General features: G+C 45.2%; 1 protein-coding gene across 4 annotated transcripts in view; it reads right to left on the bottom strand.

Annotated features, from left to right (window-relative positions):
* EML6 (EMAP like 6) overlaps positions 1 to 20,142 on the bottom strand; it is a 229,802-nt gene that overhangs the window by 76,270 nt on the left and 133,390 nt on the right. For all 4 annotated transcript variants that reach the window (XM_084829251.1, XM_084829252.1, XM_084829254.1 and 1 more), the window contains 4 exons: positions 18,653 to 18,839; positions 16,036 to 16,141; positions 8,912 to 9,005; positions 1,505 to 1,605 (listed from right to left, as the gene is read on the bottom strand). In XM_084829251.1, coding sequence (XP_084685377.1) covers positions 1,505 to 1,605; positions 8,912 to 9,005; positions 16,036 to 16,141; positions 18,653 to 18,839 — 488 coding nt within the window. The remainder of the gene's footprint in view (positions 1 to 1,504; positions 1,606 to 8,911; positions 9,006 to 16,035; positions 16,142 to 18,652; positions 18,840 to 20,142) is intronic.

Here is a 20,142-nt window from a genome sequence, read left to right as displayed (position 1 = left end):
TCTCATTGCAGTTCTTACAGTTCTTGTTCCAATTAATCTCAGGGAGATAGGGAGAAGCGGAAGATTAACTCCTTCCATTCCTTCCCTTTCCAGCTGTTTGAGGCTTGCTCTCTGCCACTTTCCCCCCGCCCCCTGCGGGCAGTGAATTGCAAAAGAGGATGAGTTATTTCCAAGGAGGGATGCGTAGTTTTAAAATGACAGGCTTGCTCTCCACCACTCCCACTCCCCACTTCTGCGCTCAATGAATAGTATAATTGTTATATTATATTGCCTGTTGTTATAATATAATAATATTATATTATAACAACACGCAATATAATATATTTTATATAATGGGACATATAATATACAACTGCCTGTAGTTATAATATAATTTTCTCCCAACCCCTCTGCTCCTGTACTGAGCGAACTGCAATTTGAAGTTACTTCTGGGTAGTCATGACTCTGCTCTCCCCATGCCCACCCCCACCACTTTCCCTTCCTCTAATCAGCACTGCTCCAGCAACCTGCAGCAAGGGCAGTTCAGCTCACGCAGACCCCAAAAGCGCCATCAAAGTGCCGTGACAGGATAATCCATCAGAAAAGCAGTTTCAGAAACACCAGATTTTAGAGCTAGAAACAGCACACTGGCTAAAGAGAACGGCATGTGTCATCTGACACTATCAACATTGGGACACAGTAGAACTGGCGTAAAAACTCCATGTAAATTCAGCCAAGGCCATTAGATTACCTGAATTACAAATATACCTGTTCAAGTGTCTGTGGAGTGTACCTACAGAGGTACAGATTCTGACACCTGTATCATATTAATGCCTCATGCCTAAGCATACTCACTTGGAATTAAGTTCCAGTAGCATGTACTTCCAGAAGCAAGCATGTATAGCTCTGGTTATAAGACCGTTTTGTGGAGGAAATTCTAAACCTAGGAGCATTGAAGTCTAAGCAATACTAATGTTAAAAAAATCTGCTGAAGGAATAAAAACACATCCTTCCTGTTCTTTTTTAACTAGTGGGTCCCACTCACTGCAATGCTAGACAGTGCTGGTGATAGTACTGTGTTGTGTGAAAGAACTTGTAAAAATGTGTTACTGCATTTGAATGTGTTCTGCTCAACTAAAGATGGCTAGAACATTCAGTGGCCTGTAGATTCTGGGCTACTTCACACATACCCAAATGCTTTCGTGCTGTGTTCTCCATGCTATATGCTCCTGGAGATGGAGATGTGGAGGTCATACCATATGGCCCAAAACCTCTCTAGTGATACCAGAAGCTTCCCACGAACGTGGTGGTTCGAAGAATTGTCATAGCCATCAGAGAAACCTCACTGGGAAGCTGTCATCTAGGGACACCCTAGCTTACACTTCACATCCTTGGTACTTCCTTGACTGTAGACATGACTGCAGGCAGAGGCACGGCAGAGGACAGTTCAGACTGGTGGACTTGTAAACAGCATGAAATGGCCCTTGATGAAGATGAAACTTAATTTTTCAACCTAAGATAGTACCTGCTTGTTGCCAAAACTTGATGTGCTTCATTCCAACAGTCACCAGTTTATCAGGATGATGAGGATTGCATTTCACTACAAATATCTTATCTTTGTGACCCCTGCAATACAATAAAAAGTAAAGCATACATGAATTGTCTATGCTTGCAATATTGGAGCATTGTAAGGTGTGTGTGTGTTGGGGGTGGTGGTGCTAAAGGACACCTGCAAAAAACTAGTTTGGGATTAATTGTAACATCTAGAAATGAAAAATACAGTAAAATGAAAGGGACTGGGGGTTTCTTGACTGACAAGCAAGTCTTATGATGTGACAGCAAAAGCCCTGTATTTTAGCTCTGACACATCTGTTACTATTACAGGACAGAACATGGAAGAGAAATTTAGTGCACATCGTAGTGAATGTATGTCTACATCCATATTATTGCTGATCTACACCCAAAAGTATTTAAAACCCACATATTAAAATATTCCTTTAAGCTCAGTCTCTGAAGAACTCTAAATTAAGAGCCACTGGCAAGCCATTCTGGGAGAATAGTTTCTCTGACATAGTCTAAGGGCATCTCTACACCAGCCTAAAATCCTGCATTTAAAACCAGTCTTTCTGCTTCCGTTTTAAATGCAGGATCACGATGACTCCCCTTTTCACCCGCTTCCTTTCCTCCCTCCCCTTTCCCCCTCCTTCTCCCCATATCTAAGTCTTCCATTATCTTTCATTGATCTCACTCCTCTTCTTGCCACTTTTCTTCTTTTCACGTTGTGCAGGAGACGCCTTGGATGATCATGGCGTCACGTAAAGGGCCCGCAAATTTCTGTGAAAGAGCAATCTCAATTGCAGGATAAAAGTGCTGTGTGAAGAAAGCCTAAGAAGTTATCACAGCCTGCAGAATTATCACAGATCCATCTCAATATGATCAATATAATCTATGACATATTATACACTGCTGAATCCAGTTTGTGCAGTAAATGCTAAAGGAGTAAAACTCTCCTCATACAGTAAAATCAATATTGCATTATTACTGGATTCATATGGTAAATCTTTTAAAGGATCACTCCCCAGTACATTTCTCCAGTCCTATTAATTCTGTAAAACTGCTACACATTTGTCCATGAAAAGGCAACAGGATACAAACTAGAATTATCCAGTTGGCTTCCAAAGCTTTGTGAAGCTGGTTAGGAAAAAAAACGTAAAATAAACTGAGCAGAGTTCAACAAATCTCAATGGGGGGCTGGTAGCTTGCATCTTGTGCATTCATATATTCATGAGCATCAAGATGATAAAAAGTGCCACATAGAACTAGTTACGTATTTTATTTTACTGACCCACAGAATTAACAGGAATGGTAAAATCTACCAGGGTCTGATTCTTTAAGGGCATACTCTGTGAACTCTTTAGTGCAAGGGTGCACAAGCTGCAGTCCCCAAAGGCCTTTATGGCAGCCCTGCAAGGATGCTCTGACAACACCACCACTGCCAAATTCCCTGCTGCCTGTACACTCCAGTCCCTCCTCCAGAGATCCTCATACAGATCGTTGGGATGTGTGTGTGTATGTGCATGGATACGTGTGAGTGCATGTGTGTATATGTGCACAAGTATGTGTACGTGTGGCCCCCAATACTTGAACCAGCATCACATGTGGCCCTCAGGGCCAAAAAGCTTGTACACCCCTGCTTTAGCTCTTAACTTATTTGGGGGTCTAATACCTCAAGGACTTGCTATATAAAGTGGATTCAGAAGGGTTTTTTATAACGATTTCTTTATCATGTTGTTCACCGCTCCGAAATCTTCTGATGAGGAGCGGTATATAAATATTGTAAACAAATAAAAATAAATAAACAATGTGGTGTGGCCGGGTCACGCTGATCATATTGAGATGGATTTGTTGTAACGTGTATAACTTTGTTGGATTTCATATATATGTGATTTACAGACATTTTCTTACCATTATAATTATCATAATGGTCTTGTGATTTGATTTCTGTGTGTTTTTCTTATATTTTTATATGCTGGTTGGACACACCAGTTATTCACTTGATTGATTGATGGATTGATTAATTGATTGTATTTATTTTGGTCTATCATGTTGCTGGACTTGGCCTAAATATTAGAGTGATGCAAACCTTCCCTACACTGAGTAAATATTAAGGAATCTAGTTTCATATATCTTACAGGGAATTCATATGGGGTTGGGAAAAATACAGCAGCATTTCAGTAAATTCAAGACATAACATGAGAAAGGGCAACACTGATCAAATTAATTAAGAAAGCTATAAAGGGTAGCATTTAAACCACTAGGTGATAAGCAAGCAGCTTTAATTATTTAAGCAATCTCAGAAGGAAGACTGGAAGATCTGTGATAAGTAATTGAAGCACATTAGACTGACAATTAGAAGGGTGAAAATTAAAACAGTATTTCAAAGAACAGATAAGCCAAGAGAAATAAGGCCTCAAAGATAGTTCGTGATTAATTCACGTTATACTTATTTGGGCAGGTGATGTGATTTGCCATGCTCAGTTGTAAGTTATTACAATATGGGCCATTAGAAGACTTGTGATAATTTATCAAACTCATAGCCAGATAGATGAGAGAAGTTGCAGGGCTCTGCCCCCGCCCCCGGAATATCCCAGGCCACTTCTCTGAATATTCTGCTTTCATTTTAAGAAGAAAGAGCATTATCCATCTCCAAGTGCAGGGACCCCAGAAGTATTTTTAAGAGGGTGAGAGAGCTCAAGGCCATCCAATATTAAACTAAAAATTAGATACATGTGGCTGCAGAAGAGGAACTGCATGGGGTACAACACCCTTCCCCTGCTTGCTGTGTATTCACTGAAGTGCCTAGGCAATGGAGGGCTGTGAACGCCTTCCAAAATCCAACCTGACCCTCCCTTTTGGCCTGAGTGCAAATTACACAGTTCAGAGCTCAAGTTACTTACATTTGGATGAAAGGGAGGGAAGCATGAAGATAGTGAGGCATGCACGGACCTTCCACTTCTGGTAATGACAATGTGTGTTACGGTTTGCACACATGCTGAGGAGGTGTAGGAAACGGCTCTGAGCAATCTGTCCACATGTGGGCAGCTGTGACAATTTGGGGGTGAATCATGCCCTACTTCTCCAACTGCTTTTATAAAAAGCTGTTTTCTCTTGGTTACGTCTGGTCATGGAGCCCTATCTTGGGGGGGAGGGGCTTTTAAAAGGGTGTTTCAGAAAGCATGAGTCAGGGAAGGCTTCAGCTCATCCTACCTACCTACTTATGCTTTGCTTTAAAGCTCCCTGCCTCCTGCTTTGTAGGGATTTGGCACAGATCTGATCCTGACTGCTATGACATCTAGTTTAGCTTTCAGTCTGCCATTGAGACACTGGTGTGCTGTATCCAGTTGTTTTGGACCAACATAGAGCAGAGTTCAACTGCATGCAAGATTTCAGATAAAGATTTTATACTAATGTCAAAAGTCTACTACACCTCAGTAAAATGTATGCCAAATGTACTGTGTTCACCCATGGTTTGCCTGAACACTGCTACACATTCTTTTATTTTATAAAAAGGAAAATATAATTTAATAGCTGAAATGAGAGCATCCATTAGAAAACCAATCAGATATAGGACCAAACTCTTTCCTGATACTCTGACCCTTCAAGCAATTACAAAAGCTTCTTAGACCTTTCTGGGTTAACAGCTAAGCTCCCAAACAGCAAAAGAAATAAAAGAATCTCTAGAAAATGTTTATTCAAGTTTAGGGGGGTGTCTCCATGACAAGTTTATTCAAGTTTCATTTACTCAGAAGACTGAGGGGAGATATGATAGCACTCTTCAAGTACTTGAACGGTTGTCACAGAGAGGAAGGCCAGGATCTCTTCTCGATCATCCCAGAATGCAGGACACAGAAGAATGGGCTCAAGTTACAGGAAGCCAGATTCCGGCTGAACATCAGGAAAAACATCCTGACTGTTATAAGAATACGACAATGGAACCAATTACCTGGGGAGGTAGTGTGCTCTCCCACACTGGAGGCGTTCAAGACGAGGCTGGACAGCCATCTGTCAGGGATGCTCCAACTTTGATTCCTGCATTGAGCAGGGGGTTGGACTCGATGGCCTTGCAGGCCCCTTCCAACCCTACTATTCTATGATTCTATAAGTTTAGGGGAGTGTCCTTCATGACAGAGGGGTGTCCTTCATGACAGAAGGAGAAGCCAATCTGTCAGGGTTGGATTGGAGCCCATAGAGACCCAAAGCAGTTCTGATTCTGAGGAAGAGATAGAAACTGTGGGAGAGGAACCCGCTCGCTCTTCAGAGGTGCAGCTGGAGGGACAGTCCCTCCCTGCTCACATTCCTGACAGTGACAGTGACGCTGACGCTGGCAGGGAAAGGGAGGTACAACTGGAGCTTCAGGACACGAGGCGCCAGGACAAGCGAGAGGTTGCAGGTGCCGAGAGGAGGTGCTCAGCCCGCTTGGCGCGACAACAACAGCTGTGCCCCAAGGCCCTACGGGAAAGGGGTGGACTCTCTCCTCCTAGCCCTTAAGTTCAGAGGCTTTCTGCCCTTTCCCTCCAAACGGAGACCAACTGACTCCCTAAGGCTAGAATCCTCTGGTAGGCTGCTCCCTCTTAAGTTTTCCTCTTAAGCTAAGGCAATTAGCATCTGTAAGCGTCATTAGGTTGAATGGAAATAAAGCCTTGGAAAAGAGCCCTTTTGTCTGCGTGTTGATTCTGGGCTACTTGAGGATTTCAGGAGGCAGCAAGGGCGCTCCTGACACAATCATGGCTTACCTGGATTTTTCAAAGAGCCAGCTTTGCTCTGCACAGGGCTCCACGAGAGAGTGTATTACATCAGTAAAAGTCGCTTCATAGAACATGCTTCCATGGGGGGGGGAGGGGGGAGGGTGTGTGTGGAATAAACATCATCTGACTGGCAGGGGCTGCTCAACCAATAAGAGACCCCCCCTCCTTTCTCCTTTGAGAAGAGAGACTCCCCCACATTCAGGGGACAAACCTCATTGACCACAATGGGAGTTACTTCTGAGTAGGCATTAATTTGCTTGTGTTGGGAAATACAGGGGAGACAGGAACAATCTCATTCTCTTTCATTCCCCTGCCCCCCCCCACTTCCTTAAATAAACAATCCTTTCCAGAACACAGTGTTCTAGCTACCCTGCTGCAATCAATTTAAGCTTCAACAACAAGGCTCTCTAAATGTGTTATTTCAATTCATGGGAATCTCAGTGCACATTTCGGGAACAAGCCTCATGGACCACAATGGGAGTTACTTCTGAGTAGACACAGATATGTTTGCGCTGGGAAAGACGGAGAGGAAATGTAGGGAGGGGAAACCAGCTACTTTTCTAACCCGATGCTGCACAGGAACAAAGGTCTGAATTAGTTACTTCCGAAGGCAATAAACTAAACGCTGGTGAATCGCAGCTTGGAGAAAGTGTTTTACAGCCTTTAGTGCTTTAAAATGTGCTATTTCAATTGAGGGAGATCTCTGGTGGGTGCATTCAGGGGACAAGCCTCATTGACCACAATGGGAGTTACTTCTGAGTAGACGCTAACTGGTTTGTGCTGAGAAACACAGGGACAGGAAACATCCCTTAACCGGGGTCACAGAAAAAGGCACACCCCTGGGCAGGGCTAGCATACCCAAGCTAAATGTAGGGGTCGGGGCACACAGCAACTAAACTGAGAACCTGACTTAAGGAAAATAATCAGACTTTAAGCAGTCTCAGGAAATCCAATTTTTCCCTGGTAAGCTCCAGGGTGGCTGATGGATGGCCATGAGGTCATATATCCCTAACAACCTCAACATCTGCTCCCATCGGTAGTACATGCCCTGGTCTCCTCTTGTTTACACTACTGTAATGCGCTCTATGTGGGGTTACCCTTGAAGACGGTTCGGAAACTGCAGCTGGTACAGAACGCGGCGGCTCGCCTGATTAAAGGCAGCCGCCGGCGAGATCACATCACTCCAGTGCTGAAGGAGTTGCACTGGTTACCAGTTGTTTTCCAGGCCAAATTCAAGGTGTTGGTTTTGACCTTTAAAACCCTATATGGTTCCGGCCCAGCCTATCTTAAGGAGCGCCTCCAGCAGCACCAGACAGGCCGCTTAACAAGATCAGCCTCGGATGGCCTTCTCTCTGTCCCATCAGCCAGGACAGCTAGACTGGTGGGGACGAGGGAGAGGGCCTTTTCTGTGGTGGCCCCCACTCTGTGGAACTCCCTCCCTAGGGAACTCCGTCATGCCCCCTCTTTAATGAGCTTCCGTCGTGCATTAAAAACGTGGTTGTTCAGGCAGGCATTTGGGGTGGGTTAGGGTATTTTAGAAAATGTTTTTATTGTAGAATTTTATTGTTTTGAACTGTTTTTATTGTGTGTTGTGCATCGCCCAGAGTGGCTGGGTGACCAGCCAGATGGGCGATTAATAAATTTAATAATAAAATAAAATAAATAAAACATGCTCCGAGTAAATCGCTCATGGAGACACCCCCTAGGCTGGGGAAGATGAGAGTGGGGCTAGATCAGGTGGCCTGGCATGAACAGGAGAGACTTGCAGATCTGTTTATACCAAATGAAACTCCACCACTAAAACTGTATGGCAGATGTACTCCAAGTGGGAATCTGTACTGCAGCACACCATCATACACAGCAGGAGGGCAGATATAGCTCATGTCATTCAAATGCATTCAAATGCATAAACAAGCAACAGAAGAATACAAGGAAATATTCTGCCTTGACACAGCACCTTGGATCCTAAATTGCTCTTCTGTTCATGTAAGGGGGGTGGGGATTTCCACCAACTGCCCATTCCATCTGCATCCCCCACCCCTATACACTCCTCACACGATGCCCAAACGTCCTCCAGCCTACAGGAGCAGATTTACAGGGGGCATGGAAATTGCAAAGATGCAAACATGTACTATAAAAATGAGTGTGGAATCACAATTGGGGTGGGAGGCCCTGCTTCCTCTGTATGCCCAACCTCAACTTGTTGATCAGAATGTGTGCTCAGAGGTTTATGCACCAAAGGTGAGAATAGCATGAGCATGAGACCAGAAAAAATGAACCCTATTCTCACCTTCAATGTGTGTAGCCAGAGACAGTGTGCATGATGCTGCCCCCTCTACACACACACACACACACACACACACTCCATACATTACGCCAGCACACTTGTGCGTAGGCCTCGGTGCCCATGGTCTGACCAGTGCATGGAATCTGGCACACAGAGGGATGTAGCTACTGATATACACAGAGAAGAACATCTGTGCATTAAGAAAAACATCTATACAAGTCTAAGGTGTGGGCTTTTTTTTCAACTCCTGAAAAGGATCCTACAATTCTCGCTTGACAGTATATATAAGAGCACACAACTCAGACTGTTAGAGATTGTGTCATTGCAACAATGTTCTTACCTGGCTGCTGCCATCTTTTCTCCTTTTTTCCAGTCCCAGAGTACAATGGTGTGATTATCATCTAACCCAATTGATGCCAAACATTTCCCATCAGCTGTACAAAAGCAATTCACAACATGAAAGGTGTTCAGTTCATGAAATCTTGAACTGAAATGTGATAAACACAATACTTGTTGCAAATTTTAAGTCAAGGAACTGATAATAATCAAATTGGATGTTTCACACTGAAACAATGCTAAGTCCCCTGTAAACACAGCTTGTGTAGGTCTGTCTACAATGTATTCCTAATATTTTTTAGAAAGGGGTCTTATCAGCTGTCTATGCTATGGAATCCACCCTGTTATTGGGTTCTTTGCGACTCCTCTCCCCAGTGTCACCAAATGGAAAATATCGAGAGGTGAATTAAAATATATCAAACACCATTTCCTTCCTTTATAGGGACTATATAACTTAAGAACTAAGTACTTGCTTTCAAAGAAAGCACAGAAGAGCTTAGAGAAGTTTCCTATCTAGCCACAGATTGCATCCACACCTGCTTAGCTGCAACAATGCTACAGCAATAGGTACCCACCAATCAATCACTGGGCTAAATCAAATACCTTATTGTGCCAAACCAATTGTACCTTACTGAGCCAAACAAATGGCACTGCTAATTGCCTGTCAATCCATCTTGTGATAAGAGTTCCAACCCCCTATCTGGGAATCACTGCCCAACAGAATATGGGGCTTGCAAAGAAAGGAAGAGGATCGGGAAGTATTGTCTATGTCAGCCATCCCATCAATCCCAGCCAGTATAAGAATGTTGACTGGGGATGATGGAAGTTGTAGTCCAACATACCTGGTGGGCACCAGGTTATAGAATGCAGGTCCATATGTTCCACAGGCTTACTGAACTCATCACAAAGGCTTATGTGGCAGCTATAGTGAATCATTTCAGGTGCTGCTGAGCAGATCAGGTGAGGATATAATCTCCCACAAACATGTGAAATATCTAGCTGTACAGCTCAATTCAGGTAGGCTGCTGCTAAAGGGATTTACTCCCAAATATAATATTTCTCTAGCTGTCAAGAAGCATCCTTAACAAAACAAAAAGGAAAGTTTCTTACCATGAATTCCTGTTTTCTGTATCTTCCTGAGGGCATTCCAAGACCTTTGGGATGTGACAAAGCAGTATTACCCCCTGGGAGGGATCGAACTGTACCATTCACTGGACATGACCCCTCTGCAAGACCTGTCTACCAAACGTGGTGTCTGCTAAGAAGATGTGGTGTTTGGCAAAGGTATGCAGAGAAGCCCAAGTGGCTGTTCTGCATATTTCATCCATGGAGGCATCACCTCTGAATGCTGCCATAGCGGCTGCCCCTCCTAAAGGAATGTGCAATAATCCCAGAGGGAGGAGATCTTCCCAGTGACTGGTAAGCCAAGACAATGCATTGCCTCAGCCACCTTGAAATGGTAGAAAAGGAAACCTTCCTACCCAAAGAACAACTGTGGTGCAATATAAACAAAGCTTTGGTTTTCCAGATAGATGCCATCTTATCCAGATAAAAGCGAAGGGTTCTACACATGTCTAATTTGTGCCAAGCCTGTTCCTGCTTCCAAAAACTTTGAGTTGACCTTGGGGAAAAAGTTGGGATCCATTCTTACCATCACTGCATCCTGACGAGAAATACAGAGTTGGGGGCCCGAAGAGAGCGCCCCCAATCCCGAAACTCTTCTAGCGGAAGTGATTGCCACAAGAAAAACAGTTCTTAAAAGTCAATATTTTAAGAGAACAGGAGGCTAATGGCTGGAAGGGAGAGGCTATGAGAGCCTTTAGGACTCAATTCAGATTCCATGTGAGGAATTTGTGGGCTGTAAGACGGTTGATAAGGGCAACTCCTCGTAGGAACCTCTGAATGTGAGGATGACTGGCAGAAGATCACTTCCCCCTACAATTCAATCTGGTGTTTAGGGCAGGCACCTGACGTTTAAGTGTATTGGTGCTAAGGCCCTTCAGCAGGCTAGCTTGAAGGAATTCCAAAACAGTGGTCGTATCATCTGCTTTGGGAATCCTACCTGTCACCCTACACCAGGCAAGGAAGGCTTTCCAAGTACTACTGTAAATCCTGGCAGAGCTACGACGAGAAGCAAGAAGGGTGTTCAATACCACTTCTTAATACCCTAAACTACAAAGCCGTTGCTGCTCAGCCTCCAAACAGTCAGCTGGAACATCTCTGTCAGGGAATGGACAATGCGACCCTAGGAGAGTAGGTCCTTGCTGGGAGGAAGTGGCCAAAATCCTGAATTGACATGTTCACTAAAAACAGGAACCATGGCCTTCTAGGGCTGAAGAACCTGTGGGATGAGGAGACTTGGTGGAAAAGCATACAGCAGACCCCCTGGCCAAGGGCAGGAGAGGGCATCAACACCCGCTGAGAGCAGATGTGGATGTCTTGACAGGAACTGATCCACTTGGGTGTTTTCTGGCATAGCAAAAAGATCCATTCTCAGCTACCTGAAAAGTGACGTCAACTGCTTGAATACCCAAGGATGAAGCCTACACACTGTGTCCTGTACTGCCTGAATGCTGAGCCAGTCGGCAATGTTGTTGTCCGACCCGGCCAGATGAACCGCTGACAGGGAAAGGATGTGCTCCTTCACCCAGCAGAGGATATCTACTGCTTCTTTGTTTAAGATTCCTGATTTTGTACCCCTTGTTTGTTAATATATGCCTTGGATGACCCACTGTCTGTTCACACAAGCACATGGTTGCCCCTGATCTGATCATGGAAGTGATGAAGTACCAACTTGATTGCCTTTAGCTCCAGGAAGTTGATACTGAATTGCGGCCAACTACAGACTCTGGGCCATCTAATCCATAAAGTGAGCACCCCCACCCAACAGGCTTGCGTCCATGGTGGTCACCTTCTTGACTGGGATGGCCAGATTGATTCCCCTGGAGAGTCTTTGGGGAGCCAACCTCCAAGCCCATGATGCTTGGAGGTTTCGAGGGAGAGAGACTAACTGTTTCAACCTGCATGCTATTGTTTCCTGAAGGGGAAGAAGTAATCCCCACAGCTTCCTGCTGTGTAGCCATGCCCATGCTATCAGATCCTGACAGGAAACCAGGAGTCCCATCAGGCAGGCCAAGGACCTCAGATCCACCTGCTTTACCCCCTGCACAGTACAAATTGCCATACAAGTGTTCTGCTGTAAGAAACATTCGGAATTGGATCGTGTCTAGGAGAAATCCCAGGTCTCCAGAGATTGCAATGGAATCAAAGAGCTCTTTTCTAGATTGACTATGAAGCTATGGGCTTGCAAGCAGTCCATTATCGTCTTGACATCCTTTAATCCCTTCTGAAGAGAGGGGGACGTGATAAGTATGTTGTCTAAATATGGTATAGACAGATGCCCCCCAACCTGAGGAAAGCCACCACCACCAGTAGTTTGTTAAAGACCCTGGGGGCCGATGTTAAGCCAAAGGGCAGTGTCCTGTACTGGAAGTGATTGATCCCATATGCAAAGCACAAAAATATCTGGTGACAGGGACAGATAGACACATGTAGGTATCCCTCCATCCAGTCCACAGACACTAGGAAGTCCTTTTGAGTGATGGTTGCCAAGATGGACTTGAAAGTCGCCATCTTGAAGTGTCTGTGACACAGGAACTTGTTAAGCCATTTCAGGTCTAAGATAGCTCTGAATTTCCTGTTTTGTTTGGGAACCAAGAAAAGAATAGAATACCCCTGGATGACCTCTGGCCCCACAGAACCAGTTTTACTGCCTCCATCTCCAAGAGATGAGACATCTCCCCCAGCATTACCTAGTGTTTGGAGGGATTTCTGGACCCTGGGGAAGCCCAAAATTTGTCCTTCGGATGGCAAGCAAACTCTAGAGCATAGCCCAAGGACACCATCTCTCTGATTCATGCATCTGAAGTGGTTGATACCCGAATCAGAGCATAGTTGAGGAGATGGCCCCCAATTTTCTGAGTTTGGACATTGGCATTAGGACAAGCGGGCTTTTTTGGAACTCTTAGAGAAAACTGACAAGGGTGTGCTGCCTGACAGGGCATGTCATGCCCCTCTACTTGCGGCCCCGGGAGGAAACTATTTGGATCTGTATCCACCCGAGGACCTGCCTTTGCTATGAAAACTGGCAGAACAAAAAGGCTGACAGGATCTAGCTCTTTTCTTATTCTTCTTGGAAGTGGTCAATGCCTTGGTTTTATCTTTGGTTTCCAACAACACCTTGTCTTGTGGCTCACCAAACAGCATGTCGCCAGAAAAGGCAGAACCAGCCAGCTTGGACAGGGACCCAGGATTAACCTCCCACACCTTAGCTGAATGTTTCCTCAGGGAACCACATTAGCTGCCATAGCCCTAGATCCCAACTGAATTGCATCCAAGGAGGAGTCTGCTAGAAGGGCTGTGGACAGAGCACTTTTCTTAAGCCCATCTTTGATGGGTTTAGATGCTGCTTTCATCTCCGCAAGGTCCTCTTGCGGTATACTGCCTGGGCAAAAACAGAATTGGTAACTGAGGCCCTAAAGGCCACAGCTGAGGCCTCAAAACCCCTTCACAAAGCAGCCTCCAGCCACTTGTCACAGGGATCCTTAGGCCACCCTCACCTTCAGTAAGGATGATAGCAGAGGAGGCCAGAGCCCCCACCGGAACATCCACTGTTGGTACTTTGAGAGAGGTACTTTGCCTCAAGCAAAGAATAAGCTTGTTGGCCACCATGAGGGGAGCTTGGCCCCTGGCCGGATTGGCCAATTCATCCCTCTGAACCTTGTCCATAAAGCTGGAAAAGGTATTGTGAGAGGCTTGGGAGGACCCTGGGGGATCGCCACCTTGCCCCCTTTTGGAGGAGGAACATCGGAGGGGCTGCCTTGTCACCTCTGTCTCCCAACTTCAAAACACAAATGGCCTCGGTAAGTAAGGTGGGGAAAAGCTCAAAAGGGAAAAGCCGCTGTTGTGCTGAGGCATCCATCTCTAAATCCTCTTCTGAAAGTTCCCCCTGCTCCCTCCCCTCAGAATTTACTGAACCATCTGAGCGTTCCGACGAGATGGAGGAGAAGCCTAGTTCTCTGTGAGAAACCCCACTAATGCCCTCCTTGTTGCCCTGGAAGGCAGAAGCAAGGGGGGACGATTGTCCTCCTCTGAGAGAGTATCGGGTGAGGCAAACTGTCCAGAGGAACTGCATGATGAAGAAGATGAAGCAGAGGGAGATCTGTGCCCCCTCTTTCCTTTCCTACGCACAGATCTGCTCTCTGAAGAGTGACTACTCTTCTTTCTCTTCCTCTTATGAATTTATGGGCTCCTGCAGAGGAACAGGAGCAGCACATTCTCTCCCTTTCTCCTGGCTGTGGGATGATGGATTTGACCTCTTTTAAAACCAGCTGCCTAACCCATGCCAGAAAGTTGGGGTGGGCCAGATCGCCACTAAGGTCAGGTGCTCCCTGGGCCAGGAAGGTGGGATTCACACAAATGATTCACCCCTGCCATTTTATCCACCAAGTTCACAGGCCACTGAGGAGAACACTGGGAAGAGTCATCCCTCAGCGATGGTGCCGCCTGCTCCCGCCCCCCCCCCCCCCAACTCATGCTTCCAGCCTAAGCTTTGGGCTCCTCAGCTCTACTTAGGGGAAGGTCAGAGTGAGTTCTGGGGGAGACATGTGGCCATACAAGACTTGCTTCCCTGGTCCCTCGTTGGGTGAGGTGGGGAGCCACTCGACTGTTGGATCCTCTCACCGCCAAAGGTGAAAAATCAACAGGCAACAACCCACTCTGTCCCCAGTTAGGGCAAGTATGGGTGAGTGGTGGTCTGCGGTCTCCATGCCTTACAGTGTGTACCAACCGGAAGCCCGATTTCTTCCCGGTTAGAGAGAGTGAGGGGCCAGGCAACGAAGGTATGAGTGCTTTGCATGACAAAAAACAAAACAAACCCAAGACCCACGCTCCCTCCTGTGAGGGATGGGCGGGGCTGTGCATGTCAGGCTACTGACTCTGAGGTGAATGAGAGTGGCAGAGTCCACCTGACAGTCTGGCCTCCTCCCGGTTAGAGAGAGTTTTGGACCCAGTCACCGTGTGAGGCACTTCCACCCACACATATAGGGCCTGCCTGTCCAGTTAGGGGGACCTAGCCTATGAGATGTTTGGAGGTAAGCCTCCAACAGCCAGCACAGGTGGCCTTCCCTCACTAGGAAACAACACAGCTAAAGCCACTTCTAGTGAACACTGACCCCATCCCTGGTTGTTAAGCCCGAAGGGGAAGGAAATAGAAGGAAAATATGGAGAGGGGAAAAAATGCTGTCAAAAACACTTAAAAACTACTGCTGAGCTTCTAAAGCTCCACAAAGTCCATGTTGTCCTCTCATCAGGCAGGGCCAGTCCGGGTAGGCTGAGTAGCTCCTCCCCCTGGAGAGGATATTTTTTTATTGGACCCTGCCTGTCATCGAGGGGGAGGGGATAACCCCAGAGTTCTTGTAATGCCCTCCAGAAGATACAGGAGAACAAAACATTTTTATAAATATACACTGTGAGGAATTCACAAGCAGGCACATCATGTGAGCCTGAATAATGGTATGGAACTGATATTACTAAGGGGTGTTATTTATTATTATTTATAGAGCACTTAAACCACTAGGGGGTACCATATAAAATATAAAAGTAAAACAGGCTGTCTGCCAGCTTACAGTCGGATCAAAGACAAGACACAGTAAAGAAGGTTTGTGCACAACACCCAATACAAACTGTCCTTGAATAAAAATGATTTAGGTAATTGAGTATCATGTAAACACTCCAGCACAGTCTTTACTAATGCTGCTACATTATAGATTAGTACTGTTACAAAGTATAAGGAATAACACTGATGTAAGTAACTACATGTGGGTTTTGTGAATGCATGGCCTGCTCCAAAAGGTGGCAAACTTGAGCTGAAGCCAAGAGCAGGAAGCTACACCAGGAGAGGAAAGCAGACAGGAAAGATCCTGTCTGCTGCTCCAGGGGGAGGTGCTATCCCAAAGGTTCTGGAATGCTTCTGTGAGCCACAGGAGAAAGAAGCAGGTGATCCTTTGTAAACAAAGATTAACTGCACTGTTTCATTTTCCATACTGATGGCAATAGATAGCTGCTTACCTGAAAAATCAAGCGCACACACTCCTCTTTGGTGTTGGCCTTTAAGCAGCGACAAACATTTGAGTGTTTGTGTATCCCAAATGTGAATAGCAGCATCTCTCCCAACCTAAACAAGAGACTGATCTTAGCAGCTGTACATAAAGTCCTGACAGTAATAATTCCATTTGCTTTGCTGTGTTATGCCTCTGTTATGATTTGTTTTTACTGTAATGATGTTTTATGGTTTTACTGTATTGTATTGGTGGCTTGATTTGGTTTGCATGCCTTTTGTACACTGCCCTGATATCCTAGAATGAAAGATGGTTTTAAATGCTTCTATTTTGTAAATAAAAAAATAGTAAACATCTACACATTTCACCTTAGCCACCCTCTGCTGCACGCTTTGAGGCCTACGGCTATTCTTATGCAAGGTGTCCCTCTTTCTCAGCCAGCATTTGATAACGCCAGACTGCAACCTTTCTTCTTGAACTCATCCACAGCTTTGTCTCTCTAACATGGTTCACAAGATCACCACACCCCACCATGGCTTACTGCTCATGGTGTGTTACGGCACCTGTGGGACCAGCCTACCAGTTCAAGCCTCCACAGCTTCTCGTGTCATCCGAACCTGGTGGGGGTGGCTTGTTGGGGTGGTTAACAAACCACCCCACAAACCTACAACAGGCTATGGGTTCTAAGTGGTTTGTTAACCACCCTAACAAGCCACCCTTGCCAGGTTCAGATAACATGAGAAGCTGCACCCAGTGAGGGTAATTATGTAAATCAACCGGCACCTACAGGGTAGTTAACAAGCCACCATGGCTTGTTAACCACCCTGAGATGATGCAGACTGGGCCTATGTCTTCTTCTGTTTTTCCTCCTGTCACTCTTGCAGTCTCTCCAGTACTTTTTGTGTTTCTCCTGCTGTTTGGCTTTTGGCAATGGTTGTACTAAGCTTTAAGCCTTCAAGCATTTCTTTTCTACATTCTGTGTTCTATTTTGGGGTGATCCTTTGACTAGCACTATCATACTTATGATTCATATATCATCCTCTTCATTCCTACTTGCTTCCACCTAGCCAAACTGAACAAAATTGTTTCTATGATTTATACTCTTGGATGTCTAGCCATCTGTGGATTCTAACCTTCTCCAAACTGTACCTCTGTATTTTCTTTTTGTCAGGAGCGCCCTAGCTGCCTCTTGCAGTCCCCACCAATAGCCAACTCAGGACAGAGACGACGAAGAATTCTTTCCGAGACTTTATTCCTTTAAGACACTTTCAGATACTAATCACTAGCGACAAAGCAAGGAACAGCACTGGGGAAAGATAGCAGAGTAGCCTAAGCTCCAAGTAAGGCAGTTGGTCCCCGTTTGAAGGAGAACCACGGGAAGACCCTGAACTTATGGGCTAGGGAGAGATCCTCCCTCTTTCCCTTGGGTCCTCGGGACGTGACCATTGTTTGCACGCCAAGCGAGCGCTACACCTCCTTTCTACGCCCTCCATCTGTCGTCGCTCCCTGTGTCTGCGCCGAGCGTCCAGCAAGCCCCCCTCTAGCACTCTCTCACTGCCAGGGTCACTATCTATCCCAGGAATGCTGGCAGGAGGAATCTCTGCCAGTTGCTGTGCTTGTGAGAGATGAGCGTGCTCCTCTCCCATGGATTGCTGTTCCTCCTCAGAATCAGAACTGCTCTGGGCTCTATTGGCTCAGTTTCCACCCTGACACTTTTAAATGTTCTCCTACCCTTTCCTTTGTTATTACAGATGCTGTACTTTCCCTGTCACATACGTATATTACAATCTTCCCCAACCTGGTGCTCTCCAGATGTTATGGACTACAACTCCCATTATCTAAAATGCGGGTGGGCAACTTGTGGCTCTCCAGATGTTTTGGCCTACAACTTCCATCAGCACTAGCCAGCATAGTCAATAGTGAGGGATATTAGGAGTTGTAGGCCAAAACATCTGGAGGGCCATAAGTTGTCCACCCTTGACCTATAATAATAAAAGAGGATTTATCTATTGGTCTGTCAGCACCGCAGCACTAAGACTGTGAAATCTGGACACCTGAAACCTGGCATGCTTACTAAGGGTACCCTAGGGGTGTGTATCTCAGGTTTATTTTGCTTTTAAAATGCATTAATTAATTGTAATTAATTTAAATGTATCCATGTATTTGAAGCCTGCAGTTATCTTCAGTCACTAAGTGGCACATAGTTTTGCAGTCGAGTCGACACAGTTCAAAATGTCAGGGGGAGCAGTCCCAGGGACAGAGTTATAAGGTTGCCCCTCGCCCACTGCTGTGGACCAGACCCCCTCAGGTGAATGAAGTGGACAGATCCCTCCCTCAGGCGGTTATAGGGGTACATCATGGCAGGGGCCATGCCTAGGGACACCAGTGGGTGTGGCTTCATTCAGAAGGGGCGAGTGCAATGTGTCCATCTCTGACACCTGCACAACTTTGCCTGAAGGCTTTGCTAAGGGCTATTCCAACCCATGCGATCCCGGGTCTGTTCACTAGTGGTTAATAAGCAAATGGGAATTAATAAGTAAATGGGAAAATCCATTTATTTAATTTAAGTAAATCCATTGGTTTTCTTTTACACTGATTTGTCAGCATAATTCCTCCTAAATACTCACCTGTCCAGTAGCAACATAATCTTTCACAGGATGGATGGCTAGGCTGAGAATATCATCATCGTGACCGAGATACAGTCTTTGGGTGTGTTGTTGTCTACTGTACACAACAGCAACAGCGGCAATATGGTAAACTACCTCCCCAGTCTGTGTGTAGAACAAATTGTTTCGACAGTCATAGCCTCTGTAACTGAAATCAATAAAAAACACCAAATGATAAACACTTCAGCAAGGATCTTGCAACTTGTGGAACCAAAATCATGGGTCTTGCACCATGATCCTAAGAACCTTTATGTTGAGGCACTTTTTGCTGAAAGCAATGGGATTTGTTTCTAAGTAACGTATGTTACATGCAGGTTCTAAGAAATCAATATGAGAAGCAGTATTGTTTCTAAGTAATGTATGTTTACATGCAGGTTCTAAGAAATCAATATGAGAAGCAGTACAACAACAAAAAGCTGAGAGGTAAACCCAGGATACATGAAAAATGTCACAAACAGCAAGCTACCTGGAACTAATTAAGTGATTCCCGTCACATTCAAAATGATTAATAATTCACATCTACAATCAATGATTTTTAAAAAATGGTTATGCAAATATTCTCCTTCCTTCCTGTATGTTGCCCTTCCAGTTTCACTTACATTCTTAACTAAATCTGATCTTCCAAGTTCCACATATGATAATGGTTTCCTTAACCAGTCTTGTATGCTGATGAATCAAATCAGTTCATATTCCTACATGATATTCTGTGCAGCTTTTATTTCTACAGTGATTCCAAGCAAAACGTCTGTGCAGTTTTCATTTTTGTGCAAAATATCACAACGTTCTGTTAAATTATAGCAAGTCCAGTCAAGAGGACTTCCAGTCAAATAAAATGATCAGTGAACCAGAAAATAATTATGGAAGCCAACTATGATATAAAGGTGGAAAAAGGAAAATGCGCTTTAGTCCATTGGGACGGATTAATTTCTGTCTCCTTCCAAACAGACTGTCTCCCTGACTGGGGCTGATGGGAGTTGTAGTTGAAAACATCTGGAGGGCACCCGATTACCTGCCCCAGACCCAAAGGTTTGCAGAATTACAACAACAACAAAAAATTAAGGGAAGAAAACCTAACAGGGAGAACACTCCAAAAATAGTCATGAGGACTGAGCACGCTTAGTGGGCATGGAATGCTGGCTTATTGCTGGAGTGGGGAGGGGAGATGGAAAACCAGGGTATGGTGGAATGGAGTATCCCAGAAAACAGCATGGCTAGCAGGCTGGCTGGCACCCTGAGTAGGAGCACTCCACACTGCATCATTATGTTGCAGACCCCACTTTCCCGTACTTGAAAGTCTACTGCTCTAGACTGGGGGAAGGGGAAAACCCAGAACCAAAACCACACAACTCAAATAGAAAATTCAACCTCCTTCAGTTGAGAATGTGTTTCTTGATTTTGTGATAAATCCAGACAGATAGTAGGGTTGGACCATCGAGCAGGGGGTTGGACTC

The sequence above is a fragment of the Heloderma suspectum genome, chromosome 1, assembly GCF_057233095.1.
Source record: "Heloderma suspectum isolate Gila_16-S chromosome 1, 16-S_ref, whole genome shotgun sequence".
NCBI classification, from domain to species: domain Eukaryota; kingdom Metazoa; phylum Chordata; class Lepidosauria; order Squamata; family Helodermatidae; genus Heloderma; species Heloderma suspectum.
The sequence above is the reverse complement of the archived record's forward strand: the minus strand, read 5'-3'. Positions and strand labels throughout refer to the sequence as shown.